A 22,411-nucleotide genomic window follows, 5' to 3' on the forward strand; every position below is an offset into this window, starting at 1 on the left:
TTCGGTCAGGTGTGATTGAAAAGGGCTCATCATAAATAATAAAAGATACTCCTTTCACTCAGGAAATTCCAAGGGTTTTAGGAGCTGTATGCCAGGAAAAGGGACAAAGACCAAATAGATTTTTGTATTATACCACAGAATTGCTACCTCCTTACGGTTTTGATTTGCATTTCCCTAATGACCATTGATTTTGAGCATCTTTTCCTTCATTGGACATTTGTATGTCTTCTTTGGAGAAATGTCTGTTCAAGTCCTTTGCCCATTTTTTAAACTGGTTTGCTTGTTTTTTTGTTGTTGAGTTATAGGAGTTCTTTACATATTCTGGATATTAATCCTTTATCAGATATATGATTTGTCAATATTTTCTCCCATTCTATGGGTTGCGTCTTCACTTTCTTGATAGTATTCTTTGATGCACAGAAATTTTTTTTTGATGGAGTCCACTTTATGTATTTTTCTTGTTGACTGTGCTTTTTGTATCATTCTAAGAAATCATTGCCAAAGCCAATGTCATGAAGACTTTCTCCTATGTGTTCTTCTAAGAGTTTTATAGTTTTAACCCTTTGTTTAGGTCTTTGATCCCATTTTGAGTCACTTAAGGTAAGGGTCTAACATCATTCTTTCACACATGGATATCCAATTTTCCCAGAACCATTTTTTGAAAAGCCTGTCCTTTCCCTATTGAATAACATTGGCACCCTTATTGAAAATAAATTGACCATGTATGTGAGGGGTTATTTCTGGATCATGGCCTCATTTTGCAAAAACAGGAAATAGGCCACATAATCCTTTTGTAGGCATATAACAGATATTATCTAATAATGTAAATGTACATAATAGCATAGAATGGCTTTGCCAGAGGGGCTGTCACATATAATAAAAGCATATTATAGCAAAAGAAGAAGAAAAAAATCACCAAAAATGATTTATAGCTACATTTTTATTATAGATAGGTAAGTGTAGTTTGCTGTGACTAAAGATATGTTTATAATGGATGAACAAGTTTTTCTATATACCAAGAGGTATAATATTTTTCTTTTAATACTGAACTAATATTTCTCTGACAACGAGGAAAGACTGAACTGGCTGAACCTATTTTAAATGGGAAAAGACTTTTTTTCCTGGATGTTGCTTTAAAGACTGGTAAGTTAAATCCTTTTAAGTATAACACATTAAATTTAAGAACAGTAAAAGAAAAATCAATGAATACTACAAAACATGTAATTTCTATGAAGCAGAAATATAAAGTTTTTATAATTTAAAACAGCAGCATTTCAAAAGATTTGCTGAATTAAAACTTTACAAAATATATATATACAAAGTATCATTCCAGATGATCATGGATTTTTAAAATAGTATATCACAACTCCTAGTCTCTAACCCAAACCTACTATTGGATGTAGCTGGCCTATAATAATCTTTACAACAATTTAAAAAATAAAACAAAAACAAAACGAAACCTCCCAATTCTTTTGTGTACAAGCATAGGTTACAATGTGCTGGCTTTGATTCCATACGCACAGAGAATTTTAAAATAAAACAAGGACTTCACATAAATAGTTTTACTTCTTATTAAGTATGTGACCAAAAATATTAAAATAAGTACTAACAACCAAAACATATCTTGATGTAACCAGTACATACACTCTTAAAGAATGACAAAGATGAAAAAAGAAATAAAATAGTCTACGAAAGCCATAAGCACCTTGTTTTAGAAAGAGCACCAAGCAACACAAAAAGGCAACATGTAAGAGGTAGTGTACCACTGGCTAAGATGTATATCCCACTGGGGACCTGAATACAACTTAGTGTTTTGGAAAATAAGACATATTAGACTGTGGCTTGTAATTTTTAGACAGAAGCATTGCACATTTGGGAGCATTAGCCAGTATTGCTCCACAGTGCTCTGCGTCTCCAGCTGTCTAATGGGTACTTTGCTCTCAAACAGTCAAAAAATATAGGAAACCCTGAAGAATTCCATATTTATAAATTTTCAGTTCTAGGGAATTCTCTAAGAAAGCTGAGATCCATATAATTTTTAAAAGAATTAAATACTTTATCAATCATAGTCCTTTGAAAAATGCCTTTTCTCCTTCTTAGGAGGAAGTCTTTTCTTCCTGAGATTCTTTAAGATTTAGCCAATGCTTTATTCCATGTATTTCATAATGACAGTATCTTTCTGCCTACGGTTTTTCCCTCTGCAGCAATTACCTGGCCAACAGCATGAATTCTGAACTAATTCAGAAACTTTAAAGAAAGCACACAGAACTGCTTTCAATGTAATATTTCTGTTCGGTTTTGAGATGAGGAAGTTTTTGTACTTCAATCACTGGAAGTTGATTAGGCTCCTGGGTGTGAAAAAGAAATGTTGCCTTATGCCAGCTGCCATCTTGAATCTGTAAAATAAGAACAAAACATATGCATTTCATTAGCAGTCATTCTCAGCAAACAATGCCCTTCATAAACAATGTAGGCTTATTTTAACACATTAACTGCCAGGAGAGTTGTAGTTAACTCACTCTAGTTTTGACCCCAGGGCTGTGTGAAGCATATGGAAAATCTTACTTGTTGATGTTCTTATTGTTACAATTAATATTGACAATTTAATTCTAAAAATGTGGATTAAACTGAATAAAAGTCAATAAATTTTGGTTTTCTATTTATGTTTGCCTTTAAATTACACTCGAAGTTTTTATTCTGTTTCTGTAATCAAACACTGGCCCCAAGGAAAAGTTTCGGTTTTTTTGTGTGTCAGTCAATGTGTTAACGATTAGAGATAATGAATGGAAAGTGCCTAGAACAATGCTCAATAAATGCTAATAATTACTATTATTAATTGAAAATTGGGCTTATTCCTGTCTCTACAATGGCATTGTGTATTCTAATTTTTTGCTTCCAGAGGCTAAAACCAGGCTTCTACTTCAATTGTCTGTGGATCATTGCACCAGATATGAATTAAAAGGCTGCACTATTCCCAATATGCCTAATACTCATCTGTTCTTTCACTTGGGACTGATTCTTCAGGATGAGTATTTTTCTTGGATAAAAGGGAATGAGCTATCTCAACCCCTGTATTTTAGGTAGGATATAACTAGAATTGCCTCAGTCAGAAATAGTCAAAATGATAATTATGTTCAATCATCTTTTAGTTTCCTTATTTTCCATTCGGTGGCTCTCCATTTATGTTTTCTCTCTTCTTTCTAGGCCTTTCTGTTTCTTTTATTAATATATGCTCTTTTGTTTCTGATAAATTCTATGGAACGAAAACATATCACAAAATGTCCCATGATTAAGATTACACAAGACACAATGGAGAACCACAATTGACTAGTTTTGTAGTGTTTTATTCAGGAGTTAATTCACTTACTCATTCACAGAATTATTATGATATGAATTTCAAAATTTGAAGGAAACTTAGAGATTATTTAAGCCATAAATTATTTAAAGTAATTAGTGATAGATACATAGAGTAGACAACTCTATAACAGGGGTCAGCAAACTCTTCTCCAAAGAGCCATATAGTAAATATTTTAGATTTGGGGGCGCCATATGATTTTTGTTACATCTACTCAAATCTGCCATTGTTGTGTGATAACAGCAACAGATAATAAGTAAATGAACAAGTCTAACTGTGTCACAATAAAAATTTATCTACAAAAACAGGTGGTGGGTCTGCTGACTGTAGTTTGCCAACACTAGCTCTATGAAACCATGTTTTAAAATTATACATTCTTTATAACATTCATTATTGAATTTTAATGAAAAAATTGGGCTGCAATTCAAATATTGACTAGTAGGGCCAGTCAATCTGCAATTATACCCATATTTGGCATCAGGTATAGGGACTGACAAGATGAAATAAAACTGACTTCCCTCTATAACTTGTCTTCCATGCAGTAATGAGATTAAAATTACAGCAGTGAAAACACATGAAATAAATCTATTTATCTATATGCTCTGATTATCTATCTATCCATCCATCCATCCAGGTATGATATAATTATTTCATATGGGGAATATAAATTAAATTTATATATTAACACCTGTTTTGCATGTAAAAATCTACGCTCAATTGGTATGACAAAAGTTGACAAGATACGATACAAACAAATGATAGATTCTGAAGAATGTATGGTTTATAAGTCAGGCACATTAAAACCTACTACCTTACTTACAGATGGTGATAATAAAAAACAAAACCAAACTTCCAAGCCCCTTACTACTCTTCTGTATCTGCAGTTTGTAAGTAAAGTCTTACTTTAATTATCCTAATTTTATAATTTTATCAATTTTCAGTCATATTGAACAATTCTAAAAGTGCTGTTTCCTTACCTTACAGTCATCTGAAAGCACTTTAGGTTCAAGTAGAGTGTTTTCTTCAAAAAATTGGCCATTCCATCCCTTGAAACCAATAGGTGAGCCTGGGCCACTTGTTTGTGCACTTGACCACTTTGGGGTGTTTAGACAGTGGATGGTGATGATATGGGTGGCTTCTGAGCTCAGTAAATGAAGGAAATTCATCTGGACTTTCCCAACTCCAAACTCCAACTAATGTCATAGATACAATATGCAGGTTATGAGATATGGCAATTGAGAAACTTATAGTTTGGGAGACTTGAGGAAAGGCCTTGAAAGGCAGCCAAAATCTACTTTTCTTGGAATCTAAGTGCCAGTTAGTGGTGCTGGTAAATGTTTAACCACTGGCTCTTGGGGGAAAAAAAAATCTCTGATTTATAGCACTTTCTGATTCTCATGGTAGAAATACTCCCACCATTGCTGATTTCAGGCTACCAAGGTGATGTCACTGAACATGACATTGGGAAGAGATGTTAACAGGAGGCTCTCCTGAGCCTGTATGAACTGGCTGCAGCATACCATTAGGCTACTACATTTAGTAATAAAATGAAGATAATTTTCATGTTACCTAAAATGCAGTAATAATTTGTTTTTGGTTAATGCTTTATTAATTTTTTTCATAACAATCTCAAGTTCTGTCTATGCTTTCATTTGAGATTTTTTTGTGAGAGTTTCCAAAGATAAGTTACAAGTTGTAATAATAATTTGGTTGAGTAATTTTAACTATGAGAGCTTGAAAGGACAAGGACAGAATCTTATTCTTTCCCCTAATACAGTTTCAGTCACACAGTGAGTCATCAATAAATGTGTATTGAACAAATGAATGAATGCATGAACAAGGATCAATTAATAGAATGAACAATATAGGGAAAATTGGAGTTAAGAAGTCTGATTGCACATTTTCCAGGCTTGGACAGGGAAGTAGATTTTCCTATAGCTCTAGACAGTATTATTATTGTTGTTGTTGTTGCTATTGTTATTTTGGCATTATCCGAGCAGGGGTATGGTCATAATGTAAGTGAATAGAAATAGCTCCTACTGAAGAATTTATACTAATCTCCAAATGTAAAATTAGAAAAATACCAGTTATGATGTAATGAAGAAGGGAAAAAATAACAACAAAAAGAAAATAGAAAAAGCAAACAACGACAAAAAGAGAGGAAAGGCAAAAGAAGGGTGAAAGGATAACCATAAGGAACATTAGAGTTTAAGTAGTAATAATTCAATTCCTTCACTTTACAGATCACTCAGAAACTTGTGAAATATTTAACCTTTCTGAGCCTTAGTTTCCTGGCCAGTAAAGTAGGGTTTAACACTGACCTGACAGGGTTGTTATGAGGCTTAGAAAGGACAAACGTCCTTTACCTAGCATTGTGCCTGGCACAGAGTAGGCCCTGTGGTGGCTTGCAATTTCATTCTCCAGGTTAGGAGAGGAGTGGAAACTAGAATGCAGTCCCTGATTGCAAGTCTACTGTTCTTCCTTTCCACGATCTCCCCAGTCTGCTTGAGGTTGGGTTTATGAGTAGGAGAAATGGGAGCACTGACTCAGTCATGGACAGAACCAGAGTGCAGCTCCCTTGTGCTCCTGTCTCCTTCGCATAGCTCTCTCTCTCCCAACCTCCTTCCTTCTATGATCATCCTGGGCCAACTTCCAGGGGAGTGAGGGTGACCATGTGGATAGTTTGGAAGTCGGACTCCATGCTGCTCTTCATTAGAGGTGCATGGGATTCCCTAGGAATGGAAGAATCTTTCCCTCCTCTGTCTTAGGGGTAATAATGGTGAAAGCCTATTGAGATAAATCAATGAAACACTCAGGTTAGTGAAGGAAGACTTTTTGGAAGGAGAGGGCACTTGAACATTATGCAGCTAAAGAGACCATGAATGTTAGCTACTGCCCTTTTATGATGGACCAAAAAAACAATAGGCACATGTATCAGTTCTTTGTCAATGAGATATAAATACTGTCATATATCAAGCTGGTTTAATCACAAAAAGAAAGAAATGCAGTTTTAGTTTTAACATGTTAAAGGTAGAACTAGGATTTAGGTTTTACAGATACTTGTTCTAACACCTAGTGTTGTGACAAACTAACATGCATTCATTCCAAACATTTGGTTTATAGAATTATACTTGAAAGAAGTTTTAAATAGCATTCAGTAGATGTTTAAGAAAGATTATTGTGTAGTCCATCATCAAAAATAGCAAGCTTTTGTGACAAAATTATTCTTTTCATGATGATGATGTAATTTCCAGCAAAACTTTAGGTAACTGATTACTAATTCTAAATGCTCCAGCTGTTTAGGGATTTTCCAATGTATATGCATAAAAACATAACATACATTGCACAATTTTTAAGGAATTTTAAAGGAATGTAAAAACCTGATCAGTAGAGTAAGCCAAGCTAAGCTAATCATAACAATACACTATCAAATTGTTAAGATTTACTGCAATTAAATATTTTTTTAAAACAAAACATTTATTTCTCATATATGATAGAGAATTATACCTTGTTTTCATACTTAAAATTCATAATTATTTAAAGTGACAGAATTTTAAAAAGCTTTGTTTGTTGATACTGTGCAAGATACCAACATATGTTTAAAAATTCAATACATGCCTTTGTCACAGAAACAGGAGATAAACATGTCTGGCCACCAGCACTGAAATTGCAGAAAACCTCAATGGCATCTGAAGGACACCCGAGATTTGGATCAATCCAGTATTTTCCTATTAATTTATAATAAAACACAAAGTTATTTAAATGTGATGCTAAAATATATTTGAACCATTCTTACAAATTATGACACTTTAAACATATATTATCACAGTCTTACCTGTTAAAAAACTTAAAAGATTACAAATATATTTGCATTCAGTGAATGAATGAAAGCTGCATTATATAAAATTGATACTAAAAATGCTCTATTTTTCACATACCCGTCAATTTCAGGGCATTTCATAATTTTAATCAAGATGACAGAATGGCTGAATTTATTGCTTCATCCCACAGATAAGGAAGATGAGCTCAGCAACTAAAAGTGAATTGCCTGAAGTCATACAGTTAATAGAAAAGTTGAAATTATTAGAGTATATATATATTTCTATTATTAAAGTGTATGTGTATATTTCTGTTCATCATTACAGAGTTTAAAATGAATATTTTGTTTTAAAATAGAAACAACTTCAATTGCTCTAAGGAAAATATATCTTTATGTGTAATACTAATAAGCAAAATAAAAATCAAACATTTTCTGTTTTCAGAAAGAAAAACATACAATTAAATGATTATCATTTTTGTGCTCTTTTGGATTTGTAAGTGGGAAAGACTGAAGTGCCTACAGCTAGTGTGAGCCTGCCAATCTTTGCCTCCACCAAATGCCCAGGAGAATAAAATGGGGCCTAAAGTCCAACTACAGAAAATGCTCAGACTGAAAAGCACCGAGCTAGCATCTTAATTCCAGAATAACAGACTGAGAATATTAAAAGAGCATCTTATTCCAAATACAAAGGAAAAAAATGTTGGAATGAGGCAGCCTGTTTTTTTGCATTAAAAAGGCAAGACAAACAGTTTTTGTCAAATGTCATTTTCTACAATAGGCAGAGATCCTTGTCCATTCCACTTTACTCCACAGCAAAGATTTCTCTAGCTCTCCTGGGCTTCCTCTGACTTCCAAAACACTCTCAAACACTCTCCCTTCTTTTACTCTATTAACCCTTCAACATGCATATTTGCTGAATTGGTAGCTCAAAGGGTAGGGACGGTCCTTCACTGCAGTGGTTTTCAAACTTTAGTATACACCAAGCCATCCTTAAAACGCACACAGCTGGGCCCTACCCCAGAGTTGCAGATTCATTAAGGCTTCAGAATCTGCATTTCTAACATAATCTAATTCTGGTCCAGGGATCACATCTGGAGAACAACTGATCTACTGAAATATGGAAGAAAAAGGTGAAGGAGATCCACTCGTTCTAGTCTTTTATAATGTTTGTAGAAATTACAGCTGGATTTTTCACCAGGATCTGGTAGAGGCTTCTAGTTCTAATCCTGAGGGATAAACAAATATCTCCTTTCATCATATGTTCTCTTCCAAGAAATACTTTCCTACACCTATAGGAGCTAATAATAAATTCTTTATGAAAGGTTTTCCACTAAGCAAACTCTTGCTACATGGGGTAAAACGCTTTGAATTCAGGCATTATGTTGTACAGTGGTGAATTGGTAGGGGTTTCATCATTTCTCTCAAGGTAGGCTGAGCTATAGGTAAAGTCCTATATCATAATATATCTTTTGTGAGCTTAAATGTTCTGACTCAAACTCGCTCTCCCCTGAGGACACTGCTCCCCTTGCAGCCTCTACAGTATTGTGCCCAATGACGGGGAGGTGTCTTTCTTGCTTTTCGTTGTTACTTCCAGACCATTCTTACCCCTTTCTCCCTGAAAACACTCCATGTTGAAATTCTATTATCACATTATATCTACCACTCATTACCCTTCCTGGTGCCAGGTGCAATCACTGGTATTTTTCTTTGAAGAGTTTTAGCTTCTGGCTTGCTATCGCATTCAGAAAACCTATGAATGACCAAATTCTTGGTGATTTTAAATTCCTCCAACCTTAGCCTCACAATTCCTTGAACTGTACTCTCCTCCACCCCCTTACTTTTCCACCAATGATCTTTTACCCTCCCCCTACCTCCATCTTACTTTACTAACATCCAAGGCCATGCCCTAGCCTTTATTACCTACAACTGCACCTCCTCCAGAATTTCACTTCTTTTCTCTTTCCAGCTCACTCCCTCTAGAATGCTGACTCCAATAATTTTTTTTTTTTTTGGTCTCATCAGGACCTACTCTCCATTGACACTACCACTTTTTCATTGTCCCTCATGATCATGTGTTCACTTCCCTTCTTACCTAGCTTACAACTCACAGTCTTTTACTATAATCATTTCCTTAGAAACTTCCTTGATGCCCTTGCCCTACCTCACTTCGTTGTACTTGTCTTATAAACCCCCAACCCTACCTAAATTCAGTTTTTTGCCTCACTTGTGATTGTACCTGCACAGATAAATGTGGCTGGAGAAAAACACAACTATGCTGATGGGCCTCAATTTAATTTCAAATGTGTCTATAAATCTGCTAGACAATAATACCATGTTTCCATGTTCAATCCCTCTGTCACTTTCCTAGTTATCTATCTTATACCTATTTATTTTTATTCTTGACTGGTAATCTTCCAGTTTCACTGAGACAACTGAAGCGATCTGAAGAGAACTTAAATAAGCTCCCACTGTCTCATCTACCCAACTGTCTGTACTGGCACACATATATTCTGCCTCACATTCATCTACTTTCCCTCCTGTCTCACTGATAGCTTCTTCTCAGTTTTCTTTGTTAGTTCACCCTCACCTCCCTGATTTCTAGACATGGGAGAGCCTTAGGACACAGTTTTTAGACCTCTTCTCTTTTCTTTCTTTACCTACTATCTAGGTAGTCTTAAGCAGTCTCAGCATTAGATACCATTTATATGTGAATGACTTCATAATTTCTAGCCTTAGCCAGGACCTCCCTCTTGACCTTGAACTTGAATAGTCAACTACCTACTTGACATTCTTACTTGAATATCTAATAGACAGCTCAAACTAAACATATTCAAAACTGAACTCCTGATTTTTTTCTCCAAACTTGCTTCTCCTGAAGTCTTCTCCACCTCTATTATCAACAACCCTACCCTTCTATTATCAAAAAATATCTTGGAGTCATCCTGTACTGTTCTGTTTCTCTCACAGCCCATGTCTATCTGTCAACAAAAACTGCAGGCTCTATCTTACAGCATATTTAAAAATCTGACCATTTTTTACCACTTCCCCTGTGACCAACCCTAGCCCAACCCATCATCATCTCATTTGGATTATTTCAGTAGCTTTCTCAGTAGTTTCCCTACTTGTGCCTCTGTCCTCCTCTTTACATTTGCAACACACTAGCCAGAGTAATACTTTAAAAATCTAAGTCTATGTCATTTCTTTGCTCAACAATTTCCAATGGCTTCTATCTGATTGAAAGTAAAAGCTGGAGACTTTTGAGTATTCTAGAGTGTTCTATATATTTTGGTTTCTTGATATTTTTTTCACTTAATTTCCTACAACTCTCTCCTGTATGCACTCTCTCCTAGTCACACTGGCCTTCTTGCTAATCCTAGAACATGCTAGGCATATTCCCAGGCTCAGGGCTTTTGCATTTGTTCTTTCTGCCTAGAAAACTCTAGATTTCTTGTGGCTTGCTCCCTTATATCCTTTTGATATCACTCAAATATCACATTCTCACAGATGCCTTATCTGGCTATTCTATTTAATTGCACCTTACATTCTACTTTCTATCATATCCCCCTTCCCTACTGTTTTGTTTTTTTCTATAGCACTTATCATCTCCTAGTGATGAAGTGTTTTGGAAAACAAAGACCATTCTGACACTCCACAACCCACATCACTTAGCCATTTCTCCTACAGGGAAGGCAGACCCTGAATTAGATTTTATACCGCTATTGTATGTCTTATAATGTCTTTGTGCCTTTAAAATCTAAGCACTGCATTTTTCTACCCTCAAGTATAGGAAAGAATCAAGCTTAGTGTTATTATAGGCAGCTACAATTGTAAATATTATTTTAGTTCTTATATTTGTCTAGGGCAGGAAATATCTATAGAAGTTAAGTATTTTATTAATATAAGTTAAATGAATATTTTCATTGCATTTATAGAATGGAAGAAGATGTTTTGGACAAGAATATGTATGTATGTATGTATGTGTGATGTGTGTGTATATGTATATACAAAATTAAAATGACTACTATTCACCCTACAGAATTACATAACATAGCTTTTTCAAATCACCATTTTTCAAATCACACATTTTTTCAAATTTGTCATTGTGTTAAGACTAGAGGTTTTAGCGAAAATATGACATAATATTGATTGCATAGCTGATCATAGACCAAACAGAAATTAAAATAAAATGACATATTATAGCAGACAGGGTTTCCCCTATTTAACTGATGACTGCTCCTCTTGGTTTAAAACCTTTCCTTGATGATTCTAATTTAATTCATTTTTGCACCTCTGGTGAATGAATCTGGGGCATCTGTGTGGGGACAGGAAACTTCCAAGAATGACAAACCACTCATCTTGATGGTCATTAATTCTAGATTGGGCATTTAAATGCCATTTTGTATAAAAACCATACTTTTAGGGAGTGTGGTGAGGCGGATTCTATGATATCTTTCTTTATGTTGTCAACTTTGGTGGTTTTTGAATTACCGGGTCTGACAGGTGCTGTTGTCTGTTAACCCAAAGGTCAATCCTGCCTATTTTAATTTTCTTTTCTTTTTTTTTTTTTTTTGAGACAGAGTCTCACTCTGTTGCCCAGGCTAGAGTGAGTGCCGTGGCGTCAGCCTAGCTCACAGCAACCTCAAACTCCTGAGCTCAAGGGATCCTCCTGTCTCAGCCTCCCGAGTAGCTGGGACTACAGGCATGCACCACCATGCCCAGCTAATTTTTTCTATATATATTTTTAGCTGTCCATATAATTTCTTTCTATTTTTAGTAGAGATGGGGTCTCGCTCTTGCTCAGGCTGGTCTCGAACTCCTGAGCTCAAACGATCCGCCCACCTCGGCCTCCCAGAGTGCTAGGATTACAGGCGTGAGCCACCGCGCCCGGCCTATTTTAATTTTCAACATGAATATGCTATATCATTTTGATAAAACCCTGGAAGAAGCCATTTTAATGTCACCAAGAAAAAACTACTCTTAGTATAACTAGGGGTGTGGTGACATCAAAAACACGTCTTCCTCTATGAGTATTTTATTCTTGATGACATTAAAATGGCTTCTGCCAGGGTTTTATCAAAATGACTATGATTTGGAATGAAGGCATTGGCAAATCTCAAACACACTTAAATGATAAAATGAAATTAGACATCAGAGTTTGAGGAAACCAAGAACTTACCATCTGATACTTTGTGTTCACAGTTAAGCAAGTCTTTGCAGATTCGTGCTGGGTTATCTCGTGTGCCAAGAGGATTCTTGATGCTGTGCAATAAATTGCTAAGGTAGCTCAGGGTTTTGAATATCTCTGCACTGTGGTTGATTAAAGTCACTTCAGTATTCTGGTAGCTCTGCCAAGTCATCATAAGAATCATATAAGCAAAAAAACCCTAAGGACCAACATAGAGCAAGGCAGAAGAAAGAGGTATTCCTATTGTATGTAGTGAGTTGGGGGCAGGATGTAAAGAACAGTGTATATTTAAGCATAGATATATGTGCAGGCTTTATTAACCTTGTCCTAAATAAGATTAAATTCACACTGGAAAGTTTGGTTTTCAAGCTGAAATAAGAATTACTATGCCTACTATATAACATTTTTTAAAAAACACACATTGAATAATTAGACTTTAAATAAGATAAATGAGTAGTGATGATAGATGTAGCCCATTTTAAGAATCATGTCTAATTTCATTTAACTGTTTTCTTCAGTGGTACCAAATTCCTTACAAATAAATCCTTTAATATTACATTTTTGTTTAAATATGTTCCTTACAAAAAATTCTATGCATACATTTCTATTTAATTATACTAAAATAATTTGCTTTGTCCTTGAAAGTGGTTTCATATTTTCAAACTGTTTTAAATACAATCTTTGGGATAATGCCACATTTTGGCCTCCAAAAAATTAAATTTCTGTTTAATTTGTATATTGTCAGTGCCAATATAAATAAAACCAGATATATTACCTCCATCTGTAGGGCAGTATTTGATTCAATCAAGGCCTGAATAGCAGCATTGATATCCATTTGTTTCTGTGTAAAACAAAACCATTTGAGATCAGCAATAATATCAACACTGAGTGCTCTAAAGTAGAGGCTGTAAATTCTGAAAGCACTGCTGTTAAAGTATACTAGACTTATTATCTGAAGGGCGTTTGTAACTCTTATGGTTACACAGATTTTTCAAATATTGCCTAGTTATCTGAAAGGACAATATGCTGCCTTCATCCAAATCTCAAAGGTCTCCTAATTAAAATAGGACCAAAGTCTAGAGCTCTCAAATGAAAAACCATTTGTCTCTGCTGCATGAAAACACACACACAGAGTTACTCAAATGGAAGAGAATGAAATATGATTCCCCTCAGTTAATAAATTGTAAAGTGAAGAATAAATAACTGTAGTAATTTTTAACAGTTACATTCTTGGAAGGAAAATAGAATAAAATACTACTGTCCTGAGGTAGTCACCACATTAGTTTAATGTGATACTTCTGCGGTCTTAAAAATAATTTCTGAAGTTGGAAAATGTTCCATTAGTCCCAAAAGAAATAATACAGAATGAATTCAATCTCCTCCTGCATTTAATAAAAGATATTTTTAGAGAAAGACTCAGCATAACCATTAGTTAAAGTCTTTTTTATAATTTTTTTTTTTTAAGAAAATAAGCTTGGAAACTAAGAAGCATGAGCTGGGAGAAGCTTCTGGGAAAGAGCCTCTGTGTAAGTGAACCAAGTGATCTCATTCCTTTCAGAGTGATTGTCCTGCTAAGGTATCTTTTTACTTGGAGGTCCATATAATAAAAACTGTTTTCAACAGATCTCTCATAACTCATGGTTGGTAATTCGAAAAACTATTTAAAATGATGGAACAATCGATAAAATGCCATCTTCCCTGTCTCAACATGTGGTTTTCATATTGGAAAAGAATTGACTCATTCTGCATATATATACTGCCAAACACCGTGATACCTATTGAGGATAAAATGGTAAGCAAAAGAAAAAATTGCCCTTACGGAGCTTCAGTTTAGAAGGGAGAGAGGGATTAATTAAATCACCTCAAAAACACATAATTACAGATTGTGATATATACTATGAAAGAAAAGTACATGAGCCTATGAGAAAAATCAGAGTCAATCAAATCTGGAAAATTTAAGAAGTTAGAAGGGATAGGTCAGGGAAGGCTTCCCTGAAGTAGTGAAAGGTAACATCAGAAGAATAAATAAAAATTGTTAGAAGAAGGGGTAGAAGAACTTTTCAGGCAAAAGTAACAATCTTACACAAAGGCTATGAGACAGAAGGAACATGGCATATTTAAGAAACAGAAAAGGTTAGCCTAAAATGTTCTCTGCAGAGTAATTCTGATCAACTTGCTTCTGTGAATGGGCAGGTTCTAGATAAGGGTCACACAAAAATCTTGGCACTAAATATGGGAAATTGAATTAAGTGCCAAACAGTAGCCACCTTTATATTTTCCACTTGGTCCCCTGTTGGTGATTAAGGGCTTTAATCAGAAAACCTAACATAGTGGTTCTTAAACTCTTCAGAATCAGGATCCATCTGCACTTATAAATATTATTAAGGGCCTTTAAAAACTTTTGTTTATGTGAGTTATAACTTTTGATATTTACCATAGTAGAAATCGAAACATAAATTTTAAAACTATTTATGTGTTAACTGCTTTAAATAACAACAAACTCATTACATGTTAAATAAAATATTTTTATAAAAATTGTATTTTCAAAAACAACAAAAAATGTGGGAAGGGTGGCTCTGTTTTACACTTTTGTACATCTCTTTAATGTCTGGATTAATAGATGATGGCTAAATTCTCATATTTGCTTTTGTACTCAATTGGTTGTGCTATGTTATTTTAGTTGAAATATATGAAGAAAACCTGGCTTCATAGATACATGCAGTTGGAAAAAGAGGAGTATTTTAGTAGCTTTCTTCAGATAATGATGGATTTTCTTCTTTGATACTATACCCAAACTTGACAAGTAGTAGTTTCCTAAAGGTTAGTTGCAATATGAAAACTGAACCCATACCAATGAACTTTTTATACTCTTTTACATTAAGAACGATGGTCTATCTTATACTTTGATAGAATCTTTTTTGCTATGCATGATTTTGTTAACATCATGCATTGATCATTCAAAGAATACTGATTCACAGAATTACACAGATCTTTCAAACACTGACACATCATTACTTAATGTTAAAAATGACATTTGTTAACATAATTGCTTCTGAGAGAAACGTTAAGTACTAGAAGGCTGTCAAATTCATAGTGATAGATACAAGTTTTCCGCAGTTTGTAATTTTACTTGAAAGCTTAAAATTTATCATTGGCATCAAATTCTGTCAGTTGTTTTCCTTGAAATGACAGGCTTACATCATTCATTTTCAAGAAAACTTCTGTCAAATACTCATTTCTTAATAACATTGGTAGTAACACTGGTAGTCACAGGTACTCACCATTAAATCGGAACTAATTGATCAACACTTATGTACATATATGGAAATATTAATACCATTCATCAGAAATCAAGCAGGGGGGAGAGGAAAGGCAGGGATGGGTAAATTCACACTTAATGGGTGCAACACATTCTATCTGGGGGAAGGGCACACTTGTGGCTTTGACTCAATTGGTACAAGGGCAATTTATGTAACTAAAATGTTTGAACCCCCATAATATTCTGAAATTTAAAAAAATAACACTGGTGGTCTGTCAAGTAAAAATGGCATTTCATGATAAAAGCAGTTAGTTGACTTTGCAACTCAAACAGTTGTACGGTAGTAGTTGAGGCAACTACTAAACTTTAGCATGCAGCGTAAGTGCTTTATATGTTCTTCCATTTCATCACCCAGAATATTAAAAGGATATGTACTCAACAGGAGAGATTTAGGAGACAGCAAAAAATAGTGGAATAAGGACCTCCCAGAATTCTCTCTTCTATAAAAGCAATGAGAAAACTGGCAAAAATTGTCACCGAGTTTTCAGAATTATAGAAATTAACAAAATGCTGGAAGAAATCTGAGGAGCATTTATTTTTCAAAAAAGAGCTGACTCTCAGTAAGAGCACTGAGTTTTATGAAATTTTAACTTGCCCTGTTCCCATGCTCATCTTTCCAGCTCTGTAGCAGTCTTGAAAATTGTTATAGTTTATGGGAGGCCATTGTTTTGGACCAGCCTCCTCCACTAGGCCCCAGAAGACCAGATCAAACCAGAATGGAGTTGCTTGTGCTAAGTACCATGTTTAATCAAACTGAACTTTGAAATGGGCCACAGTTTTCCAAAGATCAGGAGATTCTGGTCAACTTGAGTCAGGTAATGAGGAAGTCCCCTCTCAGTTTTAAACCTATACAGAGAGTAACTTTGAAATGACCAATCTTCTTTTGGTTTTCTTCAACCCTTTTCTGCCTATAAAGCCAACCTCCTTTACTTAGCCATTTGAACACTCATTCTATTTTATAGAATGAAGTGTTGTCTGATTCTAGAATCTCAAATAAAAGCCAATTAGACCTTTAAACTAAATTTGTTGTAATTTGTCTTTTGACAAAACTAACAGCCTACAATCAATGAAAACCACTAGCCTGATAGCCATGGGAAGAAACAGAATGGGTCTGGTGTTGCTTCAAAGACTCATTTCTAGGGAATTGTCATTATTTGACCTGTCTGGTGGCTCCCTGGAAGTCATTACTTGCAAGTCTGTCTTTATGTTTCCTGACTCAGATCATCCAATGCAAAAAGCCTTTTCCCAGGAGCTTTTTCCAAAAACATTTAGAGAGAATTGTTTGACTCTATGGCTGCCAGAAGCAGTAGAAAACAATTGGAGCAAACAATAGGCTAACCAAAAAGCTTACAAGAAAAAGTGGGGAATGAGATGTCCATAGAGACTTTGAAAAGCTCAGACATATTTCTGGGAATCTAGGAATCCATGCAAATGCAGAGGGTTGTGCATATACTCGGGAAAGACCGAGAAGGCCCTAAGCTCTCCCCTCTAATTGACTTTGAGGCTCTATGACAGCAGAAGTGAAGGCTAAGGCATAGTTGCAGTTGTCAATTGCCTGGCTTAGTATTGAAGGGGTGCCCCAACATGCACACAGACCTGCTTGGCAAAAACTGGGAGACTTACCGGTTTAGAAAATCTCTTAAGAAAATTGTTAATAGCTGCCCACTAAGCTAACTGAGCAGAGACGCCATTGCTCACACATGTCAAAGGATGTAGATTTTACAAAATTCAGAAAAGTCACTAAACAAACAAAGAATAACGAGCAATAATGCCAAATTTAGGTTGGAGAAAAAAATCTGATTTCCAGGGATGCCACATTTCGTTATTTAAAATGTCCATTTTTCAACAAACATATTATAAGACATGCAAAAAAACCATGAAAGTATGGCCCATATACAGGGGGAAAAAGCAATCAATAGAAACTGTCCGTGAGGAAGCCCAAATGTTGGACTTAATAGACAAAGACTTTAAGTTAGCTATTTTAGGCATATTCAAAAAATTAAAGGAAAGCATGTCTACAGAACTAAAGGAAAGTATGACAAATATGTCTTACCAAATAGAGAATGTAATAAAGGGACATAAATTATAGAAAAGAACCAAATAGAAATTCTTGAGCTGAAAAGTACAATAACTGCAATGAAAATTTACTAAATAGGCTCAACAATAAATTTCAATAAGCTGAAGAAAGCATCAGTTAACATGAAGATAATTTTGTTGATATTACCCAGTCTGAGGTAAGAAAACAATAATGAAGAAAAATGAACATGGACTTAGAGACCTCTAAGAAATTATCAAGCAAACCAACTTATGCATAATGAAAGTTTCAGAAGGGAAGGAGAGAGAAAAAGGGGCAATATTTAAAGAAATAATGGCTTAAAACATTCCAAATTTGATGAAAAATATTAATCTACACATCTAAAAAGCTCCACAAACTTCCCTAGGCACATGATAATCAAACTGTTGAACGCTTTAAACAAATAAAGAACCTTGAAAGCAGAAAGAGAGGAGACTCATCATGTTCAAGAGATCCTCAAGCAGATTAACAGCTAATTTCTCACAAAAACCGTAAGGGTGAGGAGGTAGTGGAATAAAATATTCAGAGTGCTAAAGGTAAAGACTATCAACTAAGAATTTTATATCCAGTAAAGCTCTCCTTTAAAAATGAAGGAAAAATTAAGACATTTCCATATAAACAAAAACTGAAACCAGCCAGGGCAACATAATGAGACCTCATCTCCAAAAAAAAAAATTAGCCAGGCATGGTGGCACGTGCTGTAGTCCTAGCTACTCAGGAGGCTGAGGTGAGAGGATGGCTTGAGCCCAGGAGTTCAAAGTTACAGTGAGCTATGATTGGGCCACTGCACTCCACCCTGTAACAGAGCAAGATCCTGTTTAAAAAAAAAAAAAAGTGAAAGAATTCATCATTAGCATAGCTTTCCTAGAAAAATACTTAAAGGAAGTTCTTTGGGCCAAAATTAAAGGATACTAGGCAGAAACTTGAATCCACGTGAGGAATTAAGTGCAGTGGTAAAGGTAACTACCTATACAAACAAATATAAAAGATAGTGTAGACCCCAAATAGCCAAAACAATCTTGAGAAAAGAAGAAAAAAATTGGTAGCATCCACTTCTGGTTTCAAAACTTACTACAAAGCTACTGTAATCAAAATAGTTGGTACTGGCATAAAGACAGACATAAAGACCAACGAAATATAATAATAGAATAATAAATAAATATATAAAAAAATAAAATAATAGAATAGAGCATCTGGAAATAAACCCTCACATTTACTGTCAAATTATTTTTGACATGAGTACCAAGACCATTCAATCAGGAAAGGACAGCCTTTTCAACAAATGGTTCTGGAAAAACTAGAGTTCCACATGCAAAAGAATGAAGTTGGGAGTCGGAGGAAGATGGCGGAATGGTGGTGACCTCCTGGATTCGTGCTCCCGGAGTGGAAGGCATGGGTCTCGGACTGCCACAACGCTAGAGGTTCACTTCCCCACAAGAACAGCGGTGTGAACCCACGGAGAATCAGCGTGGGACAGAGAGAGAGCGAGAAAGGACTGAGGTGATCGGGAAATACATCGCGAAAAACTAGAGAGTGCGGAGGGTCATCAGAGAAGGGAGCGCGGGACGGTTGTACGCACCCCACCAGAGTGGGGTGGGTTCAGCCCCACAGGAAAGCATCTTGTTCCCCCTCTGACCTCCACACCCACTCAATTGGGGATCTGCCCTAAGTCGGCGCAGAATTGCCGCGGGAGACGTGAGCTCTGCAGAGGAGACATTGGTGGGAGGCATTTTGGACCCTAGAGTGCTGTGCGCGGCTGAGGCGCCTAGCAACTGTCTCCTATATGCGGGCTGCGGGGCTGCCTCCCTCCCGGCTCGAGCAGACGCCGATCTGTCTCGTTTAGGCGGGCGGCTGGATTCTCCCGGTCCCGGCTCCTCTGGCCTCTGCCGGTCGCTGAGCGTTCAACCCCAGTGACAGTGCTGCAGACGGGCGGTCGCCATTGTTGGGTTTTGCAGCCTAAACCCGGCGAAGCGATTGGGCACCCGGCGGCTCCCTTCCCTAGTCCACGGACCGACTAGGAGCTAAGCCTTTGTGTGAACACTGAGTGGTTCCCCAGTCACGAGAGAGTCGAGCGTGGACCTTGCGGACATTGGGGCGGGGAGGACCATCGCCCATGGGAACTGCAGCAGCTGGGGCGCTGGGCGAACGAGGGCGCCGCTCCCCTCCCCCTATCCACTGTCTTTCTCGCAGAGAGAGACGGAAACCACCTTGGGAGAGGAAGAGAAGCAGCCCCCCCAGCGGAGGTAGCAAAACCCTGAACAACACGCGAAGGGCTCCCCCTAGCGACAGAGGAGGCAGCTTACCTGGCGCTCACGGCCTACCCCTTTCTAGACTAAAGCTGAAAGAAGGAATCTTAAGGATTCATCCAGATGGGAAGGGCTCAGCGAAAGAACTCTGGAAGTATAAAGAATCAAGCTGAAACTTCACCCTCAAAGAGGATTACTAGTTCACCACCAATTAACACAAACCAGATTCCAAATAGCAACATGTCACAGGAAGAATTTCAAACATGGATCATAAACACGCTGAACAGCATGCAAGTAAAAATGGATAATCAACATAAAGAAACCACAAAAAAGATCCAGGACTTGGAAGAAAAATTCACCAAAGAAATTGAAATACTGAAGAAAAATCAAACTGAACTCCTGGAAATGAAGAATTTATTCAAGGAGCTACAAAACACAGTGGAAAGTCTCAAGAGCAGGGTAGATCAAACAGAAGAAAGAATCTCAGAGATCGAAGATAACACTTTCCAATTAAATAAGTCAGTTACGGAGTTACAACAAAAAAACATGAGAAATAACCACAGTCTACAAGAAATGTGGGATTATATGAAGAAGCCTAACGTCAGAGTTATCGGCATTCCTGAGGGTGAAGAAGACAATAAGCAAGGGTTGAATAAACTATTTGAAGATATAATTGAGGAAAATTTCCCAGGCCTAGCCAAATCTCTAGATATACAGGTTCAAGAAGCTCAAAGAACCCCTGGGAGATTCATACCAAATAGGAAGACACCACGTCATGTAGTCATTAGACTGACCAAAATATCCACTAAAGAGGCCCTTCTTCGAGCTGTAAGGAGAAAGAATCAAGTAACATACAAAGGAAAGTCCATCCGAATCACGCCAGATTTCTCAACTGAAACCTTACAAGCAAGAAGAGATTGGGGCCCCATTCTCACTCTTCTGAAACAGAATAATGCCCAGCTTAGAATCCTGTATCCAGCTAAGCTCAGTTTTATATATGAAGGTGAAATTAAGACATTCTCAGATAAACAAAAACTCAGGGAATTCACTAAGACAAGACCAGCTCTCCAAGAAGTACTCAAAACAGAGTTACACATGGTCCAGCACAAGAAGGATCCTTGAATGTAACACTAATCAAGAGATAAATATAAAAACCCAGTTATCATAATGGCTCAAGAGAGAAAACAGATCAATGAAATTCAACCCAACTTGAGGAAAAGCAATCTGTCTCACTTATCAGTTCTCTCATTAAATGTGAATGGATTGAATTCCCCACTCAAGAGACATAGACTGGCCCAATGGATAAAAAAATATAAGCCAAGTATCTGCTGTCTTCAGGAAACTCATCTAACCTGCAAGGATGCATTTAGGCTGAAGATAAAAGGATGGAAATCAATATTCCAAGCAAATGGAACCCAAAAGAAAGCTGGTGTGGCGGTTCTAATCTCCGATAACGTAGTTTTTAAATCAACAAAAGTAAAGAAAGACAAAGATGGTTACTATATACTGGTGAAGGGTACAATTCAACAAGAAGACATAACTATACTTAATATATATGCACCCAACCTAGGTGCACCCAGATTCATAAAGCAAACCCTACTTGATCTCAACCAAATGATAGATAACAACACGTTAGTAGCCGGAGATTTTAACACGCCACTGACAGTTCAGGACAGATCCTCCAAACAAAAAATAAACAAAGAAATAGTGGACTTAAATACAACGCTCGATCAAATGGGCCTGACTGACATCTACAGGACATTCTACCCAAAAACCACTGAATATACTTTCTTCTCATCAGCTCATGGGACATTCTCCAAGATTGACCATATCTTAGGACATAAAGCATGCCTTAAAAAATTTAAAAATATAGAAATTATACCATGCATCTTCTCAGATCACAGTGGAATAAAAGTAACAATGAACCCTAACAGAAATCCTCACTTCTACTCAAAGTCATGGAAGCTAAATAACCTTCTCCTGAACAATCATTTTATAAATGAAGAAATCAAGTCGGAAATCAAAAGATTTTTTGAATTAAATGACAAAGGAGATACAACCTATCAAAATCTGTGGGACACAGCTAAAGCAGTCCTGAGAGGAAAATTTATTTCCATAAATGCTTATACCAAAAAGACAGAAAACTTACAATTAGACAATCTAATGAATAGACTCAAAGTGCTGGAGAAGGAAGAACAGACCGATCCCAAACCCAGCAGAAGGAGAGAAATTATTAAGATTAAATCAGAACTAAATGAAAAGGACAACAATCAAACCATAAGGGAGATTAATAAAACCAAAAGTTGGTTCTTTGAAAAAATAAACAAAATTGACACACTTCTGGCTAGACTAACCAAGAACAGAAAAGAAAAATCTCTTATAACCTCCATCAGGAACACGAAAGGAGTAATC

General features: G+C 36.3%; 1 protein-coding gene across 2 annotated transcripts in view; it reads right to left on the reverse strand.

The window, feature by feature from the left end:
* Positions 1 to 924: 924 nt before the first annotated feature.
* COL24A1 (collagen type XXIV alpha 1 chain) overlaps positions 925 to 22,411 on the reverse strand; it is a 331,682-nt gene continuing 310,195 nt past the window's right edge. For both annotated transcript variants that reach the window (XM_069478155.1, XM_069478156.1), the window contains exons 56-60: positions 13,136 to 13,201; positions 12,352 to 12,520; positions 6,974 to 7,083; positions 4,333 to 4,548; positions 925 to 2,396 (exon numbers count right to left, since the gene is read on the reverse strand). In XM_069478155.1, coding sequence (XP_069334256.1) covers positions 2,250 to 2,396; positions 4,333 to 4,548; positions 6,974 to 7,083; positions 12,352 to 12,520; positions 13,136 to 13,201 — 708 coding nt within the window. In that variant the 3' untranslated portion in view covers positions 925 to 2,249. The remainder of the gene's footprint in view (positions 2,397 to 4,332; positions 4,549 to 6,973; positions 7,084 to 12,351; positions 12,521 to 13,135; positions 13,202 to 22,411) is intronic.

The sequence above is a fragment of the Eulemur rufifrons genome, chromosome 8 (genome assembly GCF_041146395.1).
Source record: "Eulemur rufifrons isolate Redbay chromosome 8, OSU_ERuf_1, whole genome shotgun sequence".
Lineage (NCBI taxonomy): Eukaryota > Metazoa > Chordata > Mammalia > Primates > Lemuridae > Eulemur > Eulemur rufifrons.